The 21,211-nt window shown below is 32.5% G+C and overlaps 1 protein-coding gene across 2 annotated transcripts; it reads right to left on the bottom strand.

Annotated features, from left to right (window-relative positions):
* Positions 1-1,541: 1,541 nt before the first annotated feature.
* LOC107364275 (uncharacterized) lies at positions 1,542-13,683 on the bottom strand. 2 transcript variants are annotated; one of them, XM_015931608.3, is made up of 4 exons: positions 12,927-13,654; positions 12,015-12,302; positions 11,708-11,761; positions 1,542-2,148 (listed from the first exon to the last, which is right to left on the bottom strand). In XM_015931608.3, the coding sequence occupies exons 1-4, from the start codon at positions 13,564-13,566 to the stop codon at positions 1,667-1,669; spliced, it is 1,464 nt and encodes a 487-aa protein (XP_015787094.1). In that variant the 5' UTR covers positions 13,567-13,654; the 3' UTR covers positions 1,542-1,666. The 2 variants fall into 2 exon arrangements, with proteins under 2 accessions (XP_015787094.1, XP_015787095.1); XM_015931609.3 differs by lacking the exon at positions 11,708-11,761 and having other exon boundaries at positions 12,927-13,683.
* Positions 13,684-21,211: the final 7,528 nt, after the last annotated feature.

Raw genomic sequence — 21,211 nt, 5'->3', positions numbered from 1 at the left:
AAAATGTTTGGCGACCATCAAAAATCAAACACTTTTTCAATTTATCAACATTGGCCTCAAAACTTTGATCCTCGATATTTCGAGAATGGCAGCATCTACAATCATCATTCTTTAACCAAACATTGAATTCTATCATGGGGTTTAAGATAATGACTGAATACCGGAGCAATCCAAAGTTAATTCATTTAACAATGAATATTTGTCTAACATAAAAATTTGTTTTTGAGCAACCATTTACCTTTATAAACCAAGAATAAAATCTGACAACAGAAGCAAAGTAATGCTAATGCATTTTTTGTATGATCTTGAATCAAAACCTGATCTTGCAAGCCTAAAATGACTGTATTGTGACAGTAAACTGATAAAATCTTAACTGAAGCAAAACACAAGATCGGCCACTTTGACTAAAGTTGAATAACATTGAAAACGGTTTCTTTTTTTGTGGTTAACTTTTTATCTTATTGTTGATTGTATCATTTATCACTTGGGATTTGAATACAATTGGTTAACTTATTACAGTCAATTAAAGATTGCAAATGATAAATAGTAGTGAAGGTAGACAAATGAAGGCAAGAAAAGTGAACACAAAAGTTGCATAAAAAGATGTAATCAGTAAATTAGCATTGGAAAATAATTGATTCAATTTTTACCAGTTAACAAGTGGCAACAGTCAACTCGAGTCTCGTATAAAAGAGGTTTACTCGTAATAAATATGATAAATGATAAAATTTGACACAAAAAGGCAAATGACAATATGCTTTTTACAGTTACATAAATAAAATATTAATATGATTACAATGAAAGTGAAAATATTTATAAGTAAAACTTGAAACCAAAATGAATGTTGACTAAACAAGAGAGTGAAACAGGAACCAAAATGTGATTTCCCAATGGAGCCAATGATATTTTAATGGATCTATCATCATCATCATCATCATCATCATTCTCATCACCACTGACAATAACCATTAAGCCACCTTAACAATCTCAATGTTTACCTTTTTTTCACTCACTTTTTTTCGCCTTTTCATCCATTAAAACAGATTTTTTCCTCTTCTCTTTCCTCATCTTATTTCACTTGATTATCATCATTTTGTCCTCATCTTGATCATCATTTTTTTTGTAAATTATTTTCTCTCAATTCTCTATTCTTTTCACTTGTATCACAAACTATTTAAAGCTATCAACTTGGTCTTTCCCTATGTAAGCATTTTAATTGCCATCAATCTCTGTGTTACTTATCTTCTTCTCTTTCCTCATCTTCCTCTTTTGTTTACCATGAAAATGGTCCAGATCCGTTCTCATCTGTTTACTCTATTAGACTGATGATATCGAATGTACAAGAAAGCAGAAAACCTCAACATTCGAAATCTTTTTTTCTCTTCTCGTCCGTTTTTCCTTCAACTTTTGCCCAATTTTCATGTCGTTTTTGCTCAAACAATCTAAAAATAGATGTTTTACCGAAAAAAAACACGATGAGCAGTTGATAAGACAAAGCAAATGAAATGATAAAAATAAATTGTTGTCAGCAGAAATGATTGTTATTGTTGAACGAGAATGAATTGAGGCTTTTATTGAGTTGATAAATTGAAAAATATTTAACATTAAAAGATAATGTAATGTAAATGTAGACACTTTTGACTTTTTTTTGTCTAAATATAAGTAATTACATTGAACACCCTTTATTAGTATCTTCATTACCATTTGCTGATCCCGAGTTTGGAGGAGGTGTTGATGTATCGGCTAAACTTAAACCGCTATCTTTTTGTCGCTTCTTTTGTTTCATCCGACGATTTTGAAACCATATTTTAACCTGAGTCTCGTTTAGACCAAGTGATTGAGCTATTTCAATACGACGGGCTCGGGTTAAATATCTATTATAATGAAACTCTTTTTCCAGTTCGGTCAACTGTTTGGTTGTAAAATTGGTTCGCCCCGTGTTACTTGCTGATCCAACCGAGCCTGGACCATTGACAGCACCCATTGAACCCAGGCCACTGGCATTGGATCCTCCAATAACTGGTTTAACATCAAGACCATTACCAAGACTTGTAATGCCAGGCGATGAGCCAAGTAAATCGGGAACTGAGCCATTGACTGCGTTACCCGTCGACGAACCATTGTACCCATAATCACTTGATTTATTATCTGAATCAAGAATAACAACAAGAAACAATTAGAATCTTTAAGTGTTTTAAATCAAAGTTTCAAGTCTATAAAAGTCGACATTTTTTTCGGTTCATCTAAATGAAACAGCTGATTGCTAAATGAGATTGCTGTCTATAGGAGGTTCGCCTTTAGGTTTTCAATGGATCATCTCTTTCTTCTTCCTTTACTCTTTGGTTGTCCTCTAAATGCAAGTTGAAATTCATGTCTACTCGAGACTCACATAAAATAAATATGCATTAACAGTTTGCAGTCGAGTTTTGTCAATCGATCATCACTCACTGTCAGCTCAATATTATTGTTAACTTGGGCTTAACAGCCTTTCATGAGTTTCCTCTACTTTTTCCTTCTTTTTCATCATCATCTTCATCATCCTTTTTTTTCTCCTTCTCTCTCTCTCTCTCTTATCCAACATGAACAAAATACTTTTTTGCTCCAATTTTTAGGTAAAAATGCAAAACAAAGTAAGCAAAGATACAGAAGATGGAAAAATAAGTAAAAGAAGAAAAGAAGATGAAAAAAGACGAAAAAAACATCTACAAACAACTTTCATTGTATATTAAGTAAATAATGTATAATTTGATCAGCGACAAAAAACGGGGCCAAAAGAAGAAAAAATTGACTGAATAATTCTTGATGCAAAAATGAGATGAATTTTTGATGTGATTTTTTCTCTCCTTTTTTGGTTAACAACTTGTTGTTGCCAGGCTTGCAAATATTCATGATGAATGTGTTCATGTGAATAAACACATTGAACCATTTCTCGATAAACTCGAGTTTCATTTTTTTTCGCTGATATTGATTGGCTTTCATGAATAGTTAATTAGTTGAAACGAACCAATAAAAATGTATTGAAATGCATTGCCATGATGCAGGTTAGGTGATGAAAAAGGTGAATAGGTAAAGTGATTAGAATGGCGGAGAAGAAAAAAAATTACATGGAAATCGAGTTTGAATTTAATTGTGCAAAAAGGAGTTGACAGGTTAGTCGATGCATGGAAAGAGAGTATCAAGATTCAGGTAAATGATTTTTTGACAGTTATGCGATTCATGGTAAAGAGGGAAAAGGAGCGAAAAATGTTTACACTTTAATTTATTGAATTAGCACTCAACAATTGAACAGTTGCGAGATAAAATGCCATTTTCTGTTCATTATTCACCAACTCAGGAAGTTATCTCTTTTGTGAGAAGAGAAAGGTAAAAGAGAATGAAAAATGAATCCAGAATCAAGTTTGATTTTCAACAGGAAACATGGATTTATGATGGGAATTGTGAATCATGATGAACAACGGAAATGAACAAGGGCAACATCATGAAGCTCTATATCATGTTGGGATAACTTTAAATTCAATTTTTCCCTTTTTTCGCCAATTTCACCCATTCTTTATAGTCTTGGTTCAGTTTGTTGTCTCACTTTTAAATATCAAATTTCAATGTAAATATTGATTTGATAAGCCAATAATTATATGTAAATAACTTTCATCATTATTTGGATAAACATTTTCATGAGAAATGAAAGAATCGTTTTTTTTCATTCATTTTTTTCTGTTAACTTTTTAATCAGTCTATTTATCCTCCTTCAAGTATAATCAGCTTTTCGTTGTGATAATAGAAACAAATTGTGTGGCATTGCAATTGACTTCATGGTTGAATATTTATTCATTGTTAAACGGAATGTTAATAAGCTTATCAGATTGATGAGAGAAGAAAATATTTCTTTTCTCTTTTCTTCTTCTATGAATTTGCTCAGTGTTGCACCAAAGATTGAACCGAGTTTCCATTTCAAACTTGTCAGCTTATTTTGCATTATTATTGTGTCAAGAAACTGATGAAACAACTGTATTGGCTCATATTTTGGTGAATAAAAGTTGATTGAAATAAACTCTAACTAAACGTTACGATCAACTTGCTTCATCTTTTGATCATAAAACTTCATGAGTTTTTGTTGACTCAAGTATCGACTTACATTTGCGGCTGTTTTGTGAAACTGTTTGGTTCTAACATTTAGTTTGACGTTGAATAGGCGGACGTTTGTTATTACTCAACAAAGGTCTAAAGTTAACAAAGCCATCAAAGTTTTCATCGACAATTTGACAAGTTTATTGGTCAATATAATTGTATTGACTTTGAGTCAATTAGAAGCGTAAAATTGTTAAAATGAGTGGCGAATGAGAATGATGATTAAAGAAGATAAAGAAAGTGGATCCTTCAAAGTTTTTGCACAGTCGACTGTTGAATGACAGGGAAAGATTAAGGCGTAACAGAGCATCAAAATGAATCCAGTCAATCCTTTCCTCTCTCAACCTTTGCCTGCTCTAAATGCCCTTTTCCACCCTATGATGTCCCAAACAAACTCAACTGTTGCAGTGAACTAAACAAGAGGAAATGAGAATTATCTGTAACCAGAGAAACTTGAAATTGAAACACAGAGACAGAGTGAAGGTGCAGATAGAAGAGAAGTCAAAAATTAGGAATAATTAACGCTAAAGAGTTGAAAGTTCACCATGAACAACGACCTTATCAGCAGGGTTCATTTCCGTGAAGGAGTAACTTGAAGTTACTTTGGCTGATCAGTTGTTGTTGTGATCAGTCCGTGTTACAATGTACTAATAATCGAGTACAAAAGTAGTGGTTCACTGTTATTGATACGTCAAATGGGTAACACACACACACACTACGTTTGTTTGTATTAATATTTGCCTTTCAAACGTTCAACATTATTAATGATGATGACAATTGTAATAATTATTTGAGTTTCCTGCATCAATTGAAGTGAAGGCTCAGTGAAAAAGATTAAGGCAAACAATTTCATTTTCAGTGTCTTCGCTTCTTTGTTGCTGGTTTCAATCTTTCCTTCTTGTCTACTGTTGCGGTCAACTCACCAACTGAGATTGAAAGATAAATGTTGGTCATCAGTAACAATATGCTGAAGGAAATGTGAATATTTTTTTGACAAGTCAGATAATAAATGATTTTTTGAGAAAAATTTTTAGTCTCTCTCTTTGCAATGGTTATGAGCATAAAACTCATTAAGAAATGTATTTAATGAAAGAGCCGTAAACATGTTTCACTGTGCTTGACGAAAGAAAAGGCCATATTTTTTGGGAACAAAAATGAAAAATATGTTGATATTGTTATTAATGATGATTTGGGTTAAACAAAGAAGATGTAGAGATTATGAGAATTTTTGTTCAAATTTCAATTCCGTCTAAAAATATCTGCCAATTGTCGACTAAAATGGTACAATATAACCATTGTTGAGATCACAAGATTGTCAAGATCATGTAACCCATGAATCTTAATTCTGTATCGGTCAATATTGATTGAAAAGCGACCCCACTTTATCAAGTTCAACCTAACCTAACCAAACCTATCAAGGGAAAAGTTTAAAACCAGGATTTCATCCCGAATCAGCTTTCAAAGGTAAATGTGACCATTTTTGGTCATAATCATTACGAAAAATTCAAAAATCAAAATTAATTGAAAAGAAAAGATCAAAAGACGAAAATTCGTCTTACATCGAATCGACCGAAGAGCGAGACTGAAGAATGATTTTCATGGAAAAGACCAAAACTTATGTGGTTATCTGATGTAACGACAGAGAAATAGAGTTTCTGACAAAGTCGGGTTTTTGATCTGAATGGCCGATTGATGAGCGAGTTTCGTGCTTCAATCAACATTGGTAAAAATAGTGCTGACTGGTAGTCTATTCTTTGAACAGTACAACATTTGTTCACATTTGGGACAGGAAAATGTTCAACTTGAAAGTTATTAACATAAAATGATAATTAACTTTATACTGCTCAGTTTTTGGGTTGAACACTAATTTCCAGTTTCACGTTTTCTCTTCGACTTTAAGATAACTTTTGACCCTTCAACTTGCCCTCACTCTTGCTGCTTCATTGGACTCTATTTCCGTTCATTGAATATTGATTCTGTCACATATGCATACACATAAATCAACATGACCACACTTTGAGCAGTCGTAAGCGTTGGCTCCTTAATATACCAATAACTCATGTTGTAAGACTCTATAAACTTGACTCTATTGAACAATCAAACTGAAAAAAAGTGACGACAAAGCAATAAATAACATTTTTTTCCTTCCCAGTTTTGTTGATATTATTTATGTATTATACATATCATCAGTTAATTCAATATCCAATGGATAACATAAATATTATCACTTGTCAAACTTGTTAAACATGAACACAAGTAGGCAACGCAAGTAGTTCAACAATTAACTAGCCATAAATCATGACAAATTAAATGATTTGTAAACACTTACATCTTTCGGCGAGCAAATAATTTATTGGCGCTTTTATTTCACAAAAAAACTCTGAAAATCCAACTTAAAAAAGAAGAGTTTTCAATCCGAATCTTCACCAAAACTAGAAAAAAATTTTCAAAGTTATTTTCAAAAACCTGATTTCACTAATTATTTTGACGATCAAACTGGCTAACCATTTGATTGGACCAAAAGTCCTTCATCAAAATCGGGTTTAAAAATGTGCGTAATTATGAGGCAGCTGCTCAAAACAGAGAGTCACCCAAACAGACTTCAAGTTTAACTGCAATTGGCTTCAAGCCTGCGCTAAAACTTAGCCTAACTTTATCAGGTTTAACCTAACCTAACCAAACCTAACCTATCAACGGAAAAGCTTCCAAACTCAACTTTTCAGTTTCACAATTTCATAATCTATGGTCTGGAAAACACGGCATTTTCAACGTTTTTTGAAAATTTTTAGTTTTCAAGAAAATTTTCAACAAATTGAGCAATTCTGAAAATTTTTATTCTTCCAACGAGTTTCCTTGAATCTGCTCAAAATTCTGCAAATCATAATTAAAGATAATTTTTTCGTGAAAAATTTTCCCTCTTGTTTCCATTAAAATTAATTGACTTGAAATGAATAAAGTGATAATAATTTTAAGCATAATTTATGTTAACATTTATGTTAATTTATGTTAGCAAAAAATGTTGCTTTTTTTGAATCTATATTCATCAAATGCTCTAGACTTTTTTCAAGTGATTTAAAGCTCTTGCATACTTCCTACTCTAATTGTAATCTTTATCACAAGGATAATCTTGAAATTGAACAATTCAAGGTTTAATGTTTTCATCATTTACGATGCTTTACTTGAATCATCAATTTGATCTGATTAATAGTGACAAGTATAGTAAAGCTCAATGGTTTAATTAGATTGTTTATAGATTAGACAGATTCACCAGCTCTTCATTTGATGAATAATTAAATGAGAAAATTGATAATTTAATCAAACCATTTTATCCGGTGATTCTTGATTATTCAGACTCGTCAACTGTCAATTATTTAACAATTAACTGAGAATGTAAAACGCGGTTAAGCTCCAAATTATCATCTCTAATCATTTCAAGACTCGAGTTGAATCTCTTTGTACCAAAAGTCAAGATTCAATAAAATTTACCAATCTAAATATACGATCGCAGGACCTTCGAAAACTCATCAATTATCGATTTTTGTATCAAGCTATCAAAGAAAAGTTCTTGATGTCGATTTGATCGATACCTAATCATTTGTCGTAAAAATATTCATCTCAAAAAATCGATTCTTGCTAACTGTTCAAACTTGCCCTCAGAGATCATTTGATGGTCCAAGTTGCTTGTCTAAACATCAAGTTCAATTGTTGAACGATTAGAATGGTAAAGTTAGATGAGAAGGAAAAAAAAGTTTTCAAAGTTATTGGATTGTCAAAGTGATGCTTTTTGAAAAGTTATAATGACGATGATGATACTGACAAATGATGATAGTTGACGAGTCAACAATCAGACAATAAAAGTGACTATTGATATTTAAATTGAGTAAAGTCAACTCAGCACGAATCATTTAGCCAAAGCTGACTTTAACTTCAACTTTGACAGTCTCAAGTTGAAGGTTAATTATTAGATATTATTTGTCAGTTGGTCAGTCAAGACGGGTCAGCATGTGACTTAAGGTAAAGAAGAAGAAGAAGAAACGTGAAATAACAGGCAAGAAATTTTTGATCTCTTTACACGAACACTTTTGGCTACAAAATGTTTCGTGTGGAAACAGCGCAAAAGAGCATCACTGGCCAGGTAACCAACAAATGTTATCATTTTCAAAATCAAATCTCATTTAATCTCGAAAAAAAAAGGTTCAACAAACAAACAAAAAGTACATCTCAATAACCATTGGTAAACTTGAAACAGATTTTACCTTTCATCAACTCTTGTAAGTAACTTATTCAATGTGTGCCATTTGTGCGTCTCTCTGTGTGCCGTGAATGTCCAACTTTGTAAAGGTAAAAAAAGATGAACAAGAAAAGCGGAAATAATACATCATTTACCTGAACTTTTTTGTCTTCCTTTTCTTCTCTTTTTGGCCTTTCTCTCACTCATTGGCACACAAAGTTTTTAATCTTTTGCTCAAAGTCTTTCACGGTCAATGTATACTTTTGCACAGTTTAATCTGTCTCTTGGGAGAAAATGTTTTTTTTCATTCTTCTCTTAAGCTAGTTTCCAGGATAGTTCAATGTTTTCAAGATTGAGGTTTGATTTTTTACTTTCGCTCTGTTTCGGCCGATACCAAGAGCAAGATGACAAGGACTAACATTTTAAAGTCAAAGGTAAAGGCGATACAGACAAAGAAACTACAACATAATCAAAGTCACAGATAACATGATTATAAAGATTCTTGTGCAAGAAATTATTATCGAGTAAATCGAATCAGAAGAAAAGGAGAATTTTTTTTTCTTTTTTTTCTTGTTCACTCGTTCGCCAAAAATACTGACCAAAGGATCGGAGGATAAAAGTAGAGGAAAAATGATGAATTGTGAAAAGTCGAGGATTGACAGGAAAGTAAAATTAATGATCGAGTTGGATCTTGAAAGGGAAAACTTGAAAAGGTCAGTATTTTGGAGTCAAAAGAGTGACCAAAAGTTTTCAGTTTTGCCGTTTAAATCCTTTCCTTTTCGTTCCTTCTGCCATTCAAATTAAACCGACATTAATAATCGTCATAATCTATTGAACTCGAACATACTTTTGAGTTTTATTTTTTTTGCTTTGCTTTTCTTTAATTTATTTTTTGCTTTCAGAAACTTAACATTTCTTTTTGTTTTGCAATTTAGAGTAGCTTTACTTGTTCCTTGAGTTGTTGCTCGTTTTTTGCTTGATAGGTTGAGTTAGGTTAGATTAGGTTAGGTTGGTAGTCAAACCAGATATGCAACTGCTGCGCAACTTCATTGAAGAAGAAAAACAACAGCATAAGAAAAAGAAAGCGAAGTAAAAACAAAAACTCAAAACTTGAAATAGTCTTGCTATTTACTTTGTTAAACTTTGATTCTTAATCGCTGTTGTTCCTCCCTTTTGATCAACTATAAAGGCTATTTATATGATCATCATCGAGTACAATGACAATGGCTGAAGTCAAGGTTTTAGTTGCGAGACCGTAAAAACTAATTTATTCTCGCTTCTTTGCTCTATTCTTATGCAGGTTTTCATGTCTGCCCAACAAAAGATCAACCTACAAATTCACAAGGTGAGATTGAAAAACAACCAAAATTATCAAATAAGCCTTTTAATGGCAACAATTGTGAGAGTTGGAAAACAAAAAACTGGTGAACGGCGCAGTAACAAAAACCTCGATCTTTTCATCTCAACTTTTCTTTCAAGCCGGCAATTTGTTTAACGAATGACTACATTACCAGACATAAATGATCAACCCAAACAAGCCAATGTTTAGCATTGGCCAATCAACCTAACCAGGGCTTGTCCCCACTTATCCTACAAGTGAAAACATTTTTTTAAAGCAATCGATTTTAAAAAACGTTTGCCAATCAATTTACCAAACGAACCAAAAGGACTTCACATGTAAAATAATCGAATCTTTGGTCAACTGAACAGAAAGGTGAAGAAACGAATCGAAAATGTGTAAAAATTGATGAAAATTTCCTGCTTTACGAATACTTTTCTTCAGAGTTCTGAGTTTATCATTAAAACGTCTTTCACGATTTCAGGAGACTGGTTCAGTTAATAATTGGTACTAAATGTTAAGTTCAGAGAAAAGTTTCCAAGTCGATCTTAATGGAATTTTTTTTAAAAAAAATTGAGCAAAAAATTCTAATCAAGTAGAGATTATAATGTGCTATTTTGCTGGTCTTAAAGATGGTAAGAGTATTGAACGTAAAGTAACTAGAAAACGCAACAATTGAATAGAATCCAAGAGTGACCTTAAGTTAACAGACATTATATTTACTTTGGCTCTTGACGGAAGGCTAATGTTGTGCTAAAATGTATAGATTGGTAGATAGTACATGAATGTGTTTATAGGTAATGACCATGTATTCAATTGAAGGTGGTAAGTATCTGTTAAATGGTTTGAAACGATTGAACGAGAAGAAGAGAAAAGGTAAGGAAAAAGGAAGAGGAAAAAATCCATTAATTTTGATTCCCCATCAACAGGTTTGACATGAACATGAACAAGGCGAAAAAAGGTAAAAAGAAAAGATCATTTTTCATCTTCAAAACCGATTGTGCTTTTGCTTTTCTTGAACAAACCTCCGGTTAAACACAGTAGCTTTGTACAAGTTGTGTGTCCAAGTAAAATATACATTAATATATTACAACAATCATTAACATGATACAATCAATTTAGCTTGTTGCTTGTTCAAACCTCAATGTCTATTATCATAATAAACTATAATTCATTCATTTCTGCGGCCAATTGAGCACAAATTAGTGAAACGTTTCAACTACTTTTCACTAAAATGTTCAATAATCAAATGTCATTATTAATGATAAAAAGAAGGTCAAACAAAAAGGGCAGAAAATGACTGGATTTACCTTTGACCATTGTGCAAGTACAACTTGAACTCAGGTAAATCACTTTTGAAGACAGTTTAATATCGAAATGAATCTGACTCAACAATAAAATTAGAAATTTTGATGGACTCAACGAGTTAGATTGGCATTTATCTATCAATTTTTTACTTTAATAGCGATTCAATCTACTTCATGAGCATAATGGAAAACAATGAACAGAATTTTCTTTGGGATTTTATCATTTCTTTTTCTTTTTTTCATTTCAAAAATTGTTTTCAAACTTTTGTTGGTGTTCAAGAAATATGCAGTAAATTATTTAATAAAGTTTTGAAGACTTTCTGAGTTTAAAATTGATAATTTAGGTTTTTTGAAGGGAATCTAAAGATTTTTGATTGATTTGGTTTTCAAAAACAATTGCAACTTGAATTTTCTTGATTATTAATTGCAATGATCTTCACTATTGAGGACTCAATTTTGTGAGTTTGACTTGAACATAAGAAAAGCCTATCAATGTCTGAGTGGATTGGAAAGTCGTTTTTCATCTATTAATGTTAAACTATTGCAATGATGAATTTCAAAATACTTGTAATGTTTAGATGAAAATTGAAAAGTTTTTTGTATTATAAAAGCATTGATTGAACTGAAAAGTCGACTTGAGTTTTGTCTTAGTTTTGGGTTGATGGAATGGAACATTTTGGTAACAATTAATTAAAAGATAATTACATTGACACTTTGATGAATAACTGTTATTAGGAGCATCTAAGTATGAAGAGTTATCTGTAGGAGAAGAGAAGACAAGAGAACAGAACAAGATGACGAAGAAAAGGGTTAAAGATTGAATAATAATGTGTAACAAAGTGTCAACTGAATGATGAGGATAAACGTGGATTAAGGAGAGTGGAGTGAAAATAATAATGAAATTAACGGCGAAAACAAAGAAAAACTTAAGCTGATGGAAATTAAATTAAAGCTAAATAAATGATGAAACGAACAAAAAGAGACTAAATTTTTGAATGAAACTGAAACTCACTTGACTTGGGAACATTTCGTTTCACTTGCATCCATTTATGTATTACAGGCGCTTGTGAATTGCCACCGGTGACATTGGTCCGACTTGTTGGGTGATATGGATGATGGCGATGATGATGAGTGTAATGATGAGGTGGACGGTGAACTGGATGATGAGGGTGATGAGGATGGTGTGGATGGTGATGAAGAGGAGGTGTAAAATGATTTAGATAAGGCGATCCATTAAATCCACTGCCATAGTCAAAGCCTATTGTTGCTGCTGTTGCGGCTAATGTCGCATCAGCCACGTCTGGCGAAAAACATTAATGAGAAAAAGAAAATCATTGAAATGAAATTGTCATGAAAATAGCGTCCAAAATTCAAAAGTTTTACATGAAAACTTGCTCAAAGTGCATCTCAAGTCATTTCGTTGAATCTTTAATATTGAACTCGTTGTGCAAAAGTCGTTATTGGGAACCTAAAACTTGCAACTTTGACTTTTCCCTGAAATTAAAACCTGAGTTGTTAAGAGTGACTTTTAGTCAACTTTTTTCAGGCAAAGCTGGTCTAATAGCGAATATTTTTGTTAGTATTTTTTAATGCGTATAAACCTGTAAATTGTGATTCGTTTGATGAAAAAATAAAGAATCTTAGTTCTGTCATTTTTATGATTCTGATGATTTTTCAACTTTGCATTGAATCAACTTCACTTTATGGAATTGTTGGATGAATTGGAATAGAAAAGTTTCTGTGATTTCATCAAATTCTTAGTTGAACTACGCTGAATTCATTGTGATATAGTCTCGATATTGAGACTTAGGTCGAGTTCTGAGCTAGCTGCAACGTTATTTGATTGCTGAGTAAACCTTGGCTGAAATTTTTGGTTATTTTGATGCAACTTCTGGTGATCTTGAGACAATCATTTGAAACTTACCTGAGATTGCACAGCCCGGAGGTGAAGGAGGGTCATTAATCACTGGTTTAACATCTTGTAGTTGAGTCGCATAATATTGTTGGTGAGGATGGTGGGGATGATGAGGGTGATGAGCATGAGGATGAGAATGAGGTGAAGTGTGTTGATGTTGTTGGGGTCCGACTGATGGTACCGATGGTACTGTTGTTACTGGTGGTACTGAAGGTACTGGTGGATGTTGTTGTTGTTGCTGCTGCTGCTGTTGCTGCGGTTGCTGTTGTTGTTGTTGGTGTTGTTGTTGATGTTGCTGATGGTTCAATCCATGAAGAGGTTGTATGGAATGTTGAGGATGATGGGTTTGAAGGTGATGAGTTTGAGGGTGATGAGGATGTTGAAAGGTAAGTTGAGGGTGAAGATGAGGATCAAGATGAGGATCAACACATGAAGAAGACACTGGTGATTGTTCAGAAGAGTTTACACTTAAACCTTCATGACCACCATTACCGTTAAGTCCACAATTGGAACCATTTGAACTTTCACAGAGGACACTACTTAATGCACTATTCAATGAGGAGTCACAGGCAGCAGCATCATAGTAACTCGACAGGGAATGATAACTCTCAGTTGCTGCTGAGAAACAATTAAACGAACTCATGGCCATTAATTTTGTACCTGATTGTAAAAGAAATAATTTCTAACTAACTTACTCTTCCTCCCTCCCTCTCTCACTTCTTAACTCTCACTATTTCATCTTCTTCTTCTCACTCCCATTGCTCAAACAAACTTTCAACTCACTCACAGCATTTTCACGGATTCGTCTCTCACTGGCCTCTACTGGCTCACAATGCAACTACTCCAAGACCAGTTTCCAGTTGAGTCGCATTGCGCCAATGCGCATACCGCATATAGGCAATGCTATAGCGAACCTAAATAATAAGATCATCGTTAGATGGTGCTATCATGCGCTCTTTCGGATGGCCTCTTAAAAGCTGCTCTAAAACCAGAAATGAAATTCATTCGGTCCAAAATTATGGACAAGACTTGGAGTTTTTAGGTTGATCTGGATCGAGAAAAGATTCAGCTCAAGATTCAAGTATTGAGAGATTGATTTTTGAATCCATGTTTATACTTTGTATTAATAAATAGATAAGAGTATAAGAGAGTCTGTCAGCTAACTTTTAATATTCAAGTCCCAACTTACTGAGTCGCCGCTCGAGTTTATTTAGTGGGTTTAACTGTAATTTTTAGGATTGCTTAGGTCGCTCCTTGTCAGTTTACATGTCAAGATAGTTTAGTTTAATTTAAATGAGATTCGATTGGACGATTTTGTCAATCAGATCAGACTTTTGTATTACTTTTGATTTTTTAGATTTATTGACGTCTCTTAAGAAACTTGAAGGAGTTGTGCTCAATATGACGAAATTGAGTGATTATCGCCTTTATCAATATTAAATTGATCAATTTATGGACTATTCTGTAGTATTGGTCAGTCGATCCTTTATTGAGTTATCAAATCTTAAAAGATCGATTCGATTACGATCGTAAATTAAGTTTGCCTCGGCATACTGTTCTGCCACGATCAGTTGCAAAGGTTTACCATTCTACTCGAATGAGTAATACTCTATTCTCAATTTTCTGCCTTCATTGCGAGTAAAAATGGCTAATGAATACTTTTTTCTTTCGTTATTAATTACAATTATTTTTTTCTCTTATTTCATTCCATTCCTTGTTTGTTATCGCATTAAATTTTCAGTCCAACTTTGTATTATCATGGTAACCAGGATTGATCTGGTAATAAACTGCGCGAATCTTTCATTTTATTTGTTCAATGTTCAACTTAACTTGTTAACAGTTCAATATTACGATGTTGTCCTAAGAAAATGTATGATTTACCAAAAAATCCCAGATAATTAGATTTTATTATTTAAACAGTTGTTGCAGTGACTTGAGCTGATGATGATGAATCAAAGTTAATTTTGTTGATTATTAAAGTTGTAATTACAACATTAAAGGGCCTCGCTGAATTGCAGCAGCAATGTTCAGTTACTGAGAGTTTTTGGTATGTAGCATCACTACGTGAAGAGTTTACATCTTGATTTAATATCAAATCAAGCCAAAGTAGTTACTCACATTTTTGTGGCTATTCGAGATGACACCGAGGCAGAATTTAATAGTGATAAGTGATGGAGGATGCTTGGTTGATGTAAATAATGTGTAAGTTTGCTTCCAGAGAACATAATCTTTCAAGAGACATGAGTTATTGTTATATTGAGTCTCATCGATAAACTTGTGCCCGCTTCATCTTCTTGTTTCCCTCATCATGATCTTTCGGTTATTTACGATAAACATTTGTTTACAAACAAATACCTGCTAATACAAATAAATGCTTGAAATTTTGAGCCATCCAATGTGATCTTTCATTCTTGTCCGTATGATGACGCTACAAGGTTCATTGATATACAATAAGCGGTATATTATTATATGGCCATCGTCAGATGTCGCTAGGTTTTACACTGAAAATAAATTCAATTTTAACTAATGTTAATCAATTTATTCTGGGATGATCAATATTCATCATGTGTAACATGCCTCAATAAAATGCAATTGCTCAATAAAAGCCAATGAATTTTCAAAGTTTAAGTTTCAAATCAATTATAAACAAATTTTAGCTCAAATGTAAATCTTTTCGTCGATAAATCACATAATGATGTAGTTGTTGAAACGATGTTGAAAATACTTGACAAATCGATTGATTCGGTTCGTTTACAAAATTTACATTCCCTTTGAGAGTCATCAGTTAACCTTAGCTTTACTTAAACATGCAAAAACCTTTCAACATCCAAATTGAAATCTGGGCTTTAATCAAATATCTGTGCCTTTAAATTGATTATTACTGAAACTTGACAAAAAAATCAAATGTTGCTTCATGAAAATGTATAAAATTGTCGATCCATCACAGCATTTGTCGACCAATGCTTAAAACTTCCCAATAACTCCTCTAGCTTAAGAAGGAACCTTCATTTGACGAAATTGTCATTACTTATCAGATCGAAAAAAGCGAAAGAAAAAAAGTTTTGTCTAATTTCGCTGAATAACAGTTTACAGTTATTGAACTGAAGCCATACTTTAACATTAAATTGAATATTGAATATGCATCGATATGCAAAAAGTTACAAGTCAAAGCATAAATCCTTCAGCATTTGATAATCAAATAGCCATTCCAAATGCTTCTTGCATAATAAAATTTTCCTTTTGTCGATCAACGGAACTCGCAACTCGTCATAACTTGAGTCATTCAATAACAATCCAATGGAGTAAAAAACTAAACCACATTGAAAAGGAAAATGAAAAGTTCGCTGAAAAATGTGTTAATGCTGACAATTTAGTATAACAAATGACTATTAAAGTTGTCAATCTGTGAAAAGTTTTACTGCAATTTAAAGAGATCATCTTTAACTAATTAATGTGGAAAATGTTTAAATTGAGAATAAAAAAGTGCGAAAATGTTTGAGATTTGTGAATATATTAAATGTTGAAATTGAATATTCAATTCATGATCTAATGAAGGAAAAGAGGAGAAAAGCTGTTAACCAGGTTAGCGAAAGGAAAGGATTGTATATTGAATCTTTACTCTCCGCTTAGACACACAACAAAATATATATTACAATGTATTCACCTGAGGTTTTAATTATGACATTTATCTTTACCATAAATCAACAGTAAGCTTAGCTAATTTGAAGTATTTAAAAGGCAACCAACAACAGCTTATAACAGCCAAAAAAGCGAAGAGTCTAAAGGCTAGAAGAAGGAACAAGATAAAAACAATTTAGAGTGATTTATGGTTTTTTCCTCTTTTCTCACTTTCCCGCTTTACGATTCCTTCATCTTCTTTCGTCCTTAAACATCTTCTCCTTTCTTTCCTGTCTTATCCTCATCATCATCATTCTCATCGTCTCTCCGTCTTACATGTTTATTCATGTTAAAAGAGATAAACATCAACACATTTGAGTCAATTATTCACCAGGAATTTTGATGATTGTTAATAGTAAAACAAATTAAAAATGATTGTCGTCAAGTCTAGCCAGTCTAGCATTTATTCATATCAAACGAGTTCACAATCGTTCGTCTTGTTTAGTTTTCGTTCAAAATTTGCTGCGTTTTGCGTTCTTATGATTTAGTCTCGAAAGATATTTTGGTTCATTCAAAGGTTTTCAACTTTGCATTTACTTAATTACGGGTGAATTGGGTTTGCTTGTGACTTGAAAAAGAGATGCGTTTATTGGCACTAAGCAAGTCATAAACATTTTTATTGCCTTTACAAGGGTTTTCAGAAATTTGGTCATTTTGAAATTGACACTCTTCTAACTGAACGGTAGTTTTGGTTAGTGTTTTTGCTCCACTAAATTTGCCTCTTTTCAAGAAAGCGAAAGTAAATTTTTAAATAAATGCTCTAACTAGGTACTGAATGAGTTGAATGGATAGCAAAACAACCCAAAATTGCACTCTAAACGATACTTTACTGCTTATGGTATGAATCTATTCGCTTTGAATAGAGGCTTTAGTATGATTGTTAAAGGTACATCGAATTAAGCTATCTTATTTGCAGCATTTGAATCTTTAAAATTGTGGATTGTTCGGTTGTAACAGTTGGTTTGTTCTAATCATTAAACAGTTTTGTGACATTATTCGTTGCATTTTACATCGAAATTATGTCGAATGAACGCTGGTTTTACATGTAAATTCAACAAGGAAGTCGATGCCATCGTAGAGAGAGTCGCGTTTTCCGATTTATCCTAACGTTTCGCGATCAGAAATTAAACATTGATTTCCTTGATTATCAGTGAATATAAACCATAAATTAACAATAATGACAGTTAAAGGTAGCGAGTAATACGTTTGTCCAAGCAAAAGTTTGCAACAATCAAAGAAACCCAGAAAGAAATTTCATGTACAATAAATTACCTTTTAAAGTCCAATGCGATCATCATAATAACGCTAATTACGCATTTGATTACAAGTTTTGAAGTTAAACTCATTGAATGTTCCGCAATCGAATGAAAAATCTTGACGTTTTCCATCAACAGCAAATATAATTGAGCAATATTGATTCTAGATTCTGAAACTTTCTTTTCAATAAAATCTTTTGTCAAACATTCATACAAATGCCAAGTAAATAGTTGATATTATTCAACATTTCAATAACAAAATTCAAGATTTGTCAAGCTTTCCCTGAAAGAAACAACAAAATCTTCCATTGAATGGGCAAGTCTAAACAGGGAGGCAAACTCTTGGAGAGTAAAGACAAAGGCTAGAGACAAAAGTGTGATGAGGTTTAGTTGCTAATATTGATACAATTGATGTGTTTGCGGCTACAAATGATCATTTATCTTTTTTTCATGAATAGATTCATGAGCATTTTTAACAAGGTAACAAGAGGATAAAGAAAAGAAATATTTGTCCAGACAAAAAAAAGTAAACTGACCGAGCGGAAAAGAATGGTCAGAGAAGAGAAGAGAGAAAAAAAAGAGTTTATCTAGACGAGACATTTTTAGCCTTTACACAAAAAGGACTGAATCAATGAGTATGTAAAATAGGAAGAAGATGATGAAAGGAAAACTATGGAAAGAAAAGGGATGAAAAAAGATGAGAAACTGTGAGTATCATGAATATGTGTGTGTGTGCCTGATGATGACTTAAGATGGATGATGGATGACCTTACAAGTACACTTGGGAGTTTGACAAAAGTCAACAACAAGTTTGTTGGGTTTCCCATTGTAAACACATGAGAAAGATGGAAGAGTGGAAAAGGGATGAAAATTGATGACAAAAAACAGATTGAGAAATGGTTCGACTAAGTAAAAGTGAGAATCAACACATTTTATTGTTGATATTATTTACATAAGAGATATGAAAATGAATTGAATAGAAGAAGAAAAAATGTTTCAATGAAATGCAATTTCTTTTCTTTTCACCAAAAGAATTCATCTTTTCAATTCAGAACCTTCTTTGTCTGTCAATCTCACCAATCTCATTGTACCAAACTGAACATTGAAACATTTCTTGAAACTTTTTTTTCTCTTCTATAAACTGTAAAGAATGAGAGAAAAGAGATAGATTAAGTTCCAACTGAACACTGAATCTACTAATAAAGTGAAATTAAAAGCGAAACCTTTTCTCAAAGTTCATCTTCAATTGATAGTTGAAATTTAAAGTCATTATTTAACTGTTATCTTGCAATGGTTGCAATTTGCAGTTGAACAAGGATAAAAATGAAGATGAAGTTGAGGGTGAAGATCAGGACGAGAATCAGATTTTTTCTTCTTCTTTTTTCTCTGCCTTCTCTCCAGTAATGAGAAGATGATTTTTTTTCTGTTGTATTTTCTGCTGTAACTTTGCAAACTTGGATACAAGGGAAAAAAAGATGAGGATGAAGAGGGAAAAAAGAGTAAAGTTAACAGATCAAGATGACAACAGTGAATAACTTTCTCATTAGTTTGCTTTTCGCATTTTTTTGTCAAAGTGAGCAGCAAAAAGTCTTCTTCTTCTTCTCCATCATCATCTTTATTCCTTTCATCATTCCAGTTTTTCCCTCATCATCTTTGCTCATCTGTAAAAAGTAAAGGCAAAAGCTAACGTAATTTCCACTCATATAATGCTCATCATTGCAATCCTTTTTTTCCTCTTCTTCTTCTTCTTCTAGTCGCTGCTCTTTTCCCTCCTCTTTCATCATCATTATCAAATTTCATGTAATGCTCAACAGAATGATACTGAAAACTCTTTAAATCACAATTTTCACAGTTTTAAGGGTTTTCATTTACATTCAAAATTAACAAACAATCACAAGGAGAAAACAATAAACGACAATTAATTTGTTAGTTTGCAAACACTTTCCAGTTTAATATAAATGTATTAATGCAACTCTTAACAGCTCTTTACGGAATCATTAATATCAAAAGCTAAAGGTTTTCATTTTGCTCATTAATAAACGTCAACATTTTCATTTTTAGTCGCCAAATTGCAAGGAAAGACGCTTCTTTTGAAAGCTTTATTCCAATCAAAGTCTTTCATTTGAACAAAATTTTCAACATTATTTGTGTTTCCTTCGAAAAGTCAAAGAATTTGAATCCGTCAGTAAAGTTTTCATTCAAAAGTTTCTCGAAATGAGGTTTCACAATTTAGTCAAGAGAAATGTTCCTAAGAAAAGGTTCTACAAAAGTTAAAACTTTTGGTTAGACTCTTTCAGATCAACGAAGGACTTGCCAATACATTTGTGAGAATTCGCAGATCGTTGGGAAAATCGTTGCAATACTCATCGAAATGGATAATGGTTGGCTTATGATGAATCACAAGTTTTGAGTTGAAATGTTTTCTCAATCAATATTCTTGGTTCAAAGTTTTGAAAACTGATATTAAAGTGATCACTTAATGCAAATCAAAACTCGCAAGCATCATTTTCATCACGTATCGAGATTTGTGTGTTTTCAAGTGTTCTGATGTTTAGTTCTTGCATAAAAATGTACTCAAACTATCAAAACTCGGAAATAATTTACGGAAACTTGGATCATTTCATTGAAAACTTGTAATTTTATTGCTCTAGATCATTTACATTATAATTTCAATTGATTTGGGTCAAATTTGGACAGAAAATTTGTAATGAAAAAGGAAAATAATGTTCATTTTTGAGGGAAAAGTTATTCCGTCTAATTTATCCTTTGAGACACTTTTTTACGCATCAATTTCAATAAGTAAAACTGTTTTCCTTTTCAAGTGAAAGTAACCTTTTTGAGCTTTCATTTACTGCCTATTTTGCGCGCACAACGATTCACTAAATTATTGCTTTTGCTGATCATGAAAGCGAAGCAACGAGTTTCTCTTTTTGTTTCTATTTGTTTCATAAAAGTTCAGGAAATGAACATTTTTCAGTCTCAACCAATTGTTGATGGTGCCTTTTGAAACATCAAAACACCACTTTTGTTATTGTTAATGTTGTCCGAAAAGTGCATTAATAATGACAATAATTGTTGAAAGTGGGTAACTTTTTCTTGTTTTTTTCCTCTTGTTTTGCTTTGTTTCTTCTTTACCTTTGAAATCGACGCAACTCGTTGATGATCATCATTATTGTCACCATCATCAACCAACTGTAGACAACATTTTGTTTTGTCAATCGACAACAATAACCAAATGAAATAACAACAATAACAACAGATTATCTGTGATTCTTTTGTCACCAAGTGTGACATGAATAACTTTGAATAGCGTTTCAATTTCATGTTGAGTAATGAGGTTGCCTTAATGTGTTCAAAGCC

The sequence above is a fragment of the Tetranychus urticae genome, chromosome 3 (genome assembly GCF_039701765.1).
Source record: "Tetranychus urticae isolate SD_2017Ah chromosome 3, NJAU_TeUrti_SD_1.0, whole genome shotgun sequence".
Classification (NCBI taxonomy): Eukaryota; Metazoa; Arthropoda; class Arachnida; order Trombidiformes; family Tetranychidae; genus Tetranychus; species Tetranychus urticae.
This window is presented reverse-complemented; position numbering and strand designations above follow the sequence as displayed.

Bases quoted from the DNA above. Each gene is read 5' to 3' on its own strand.
- LOC107364275 (XM_015931608.3), bottom strand. From the start codon at position 13,566: ATGGCCATGAGTTCGTTTAATTGTTTCTCAGCAGCAACTGAGAGTTAT. The intron at 12,303-12,926 runs GTAAGTTTCAAA...GTTTTTCGCCAG, and splicing joins TCCGGGCTGTGCAATCTCAG to ACGTGGCTGATGCGACATTA. The intron at 2,149-11,707 runs GTAATTATCTTT...TTCTTGATTCAG, and splicing joins TTATTCATCAAAGTGTCAAT to ATAATAAATCAAGTGATTAT.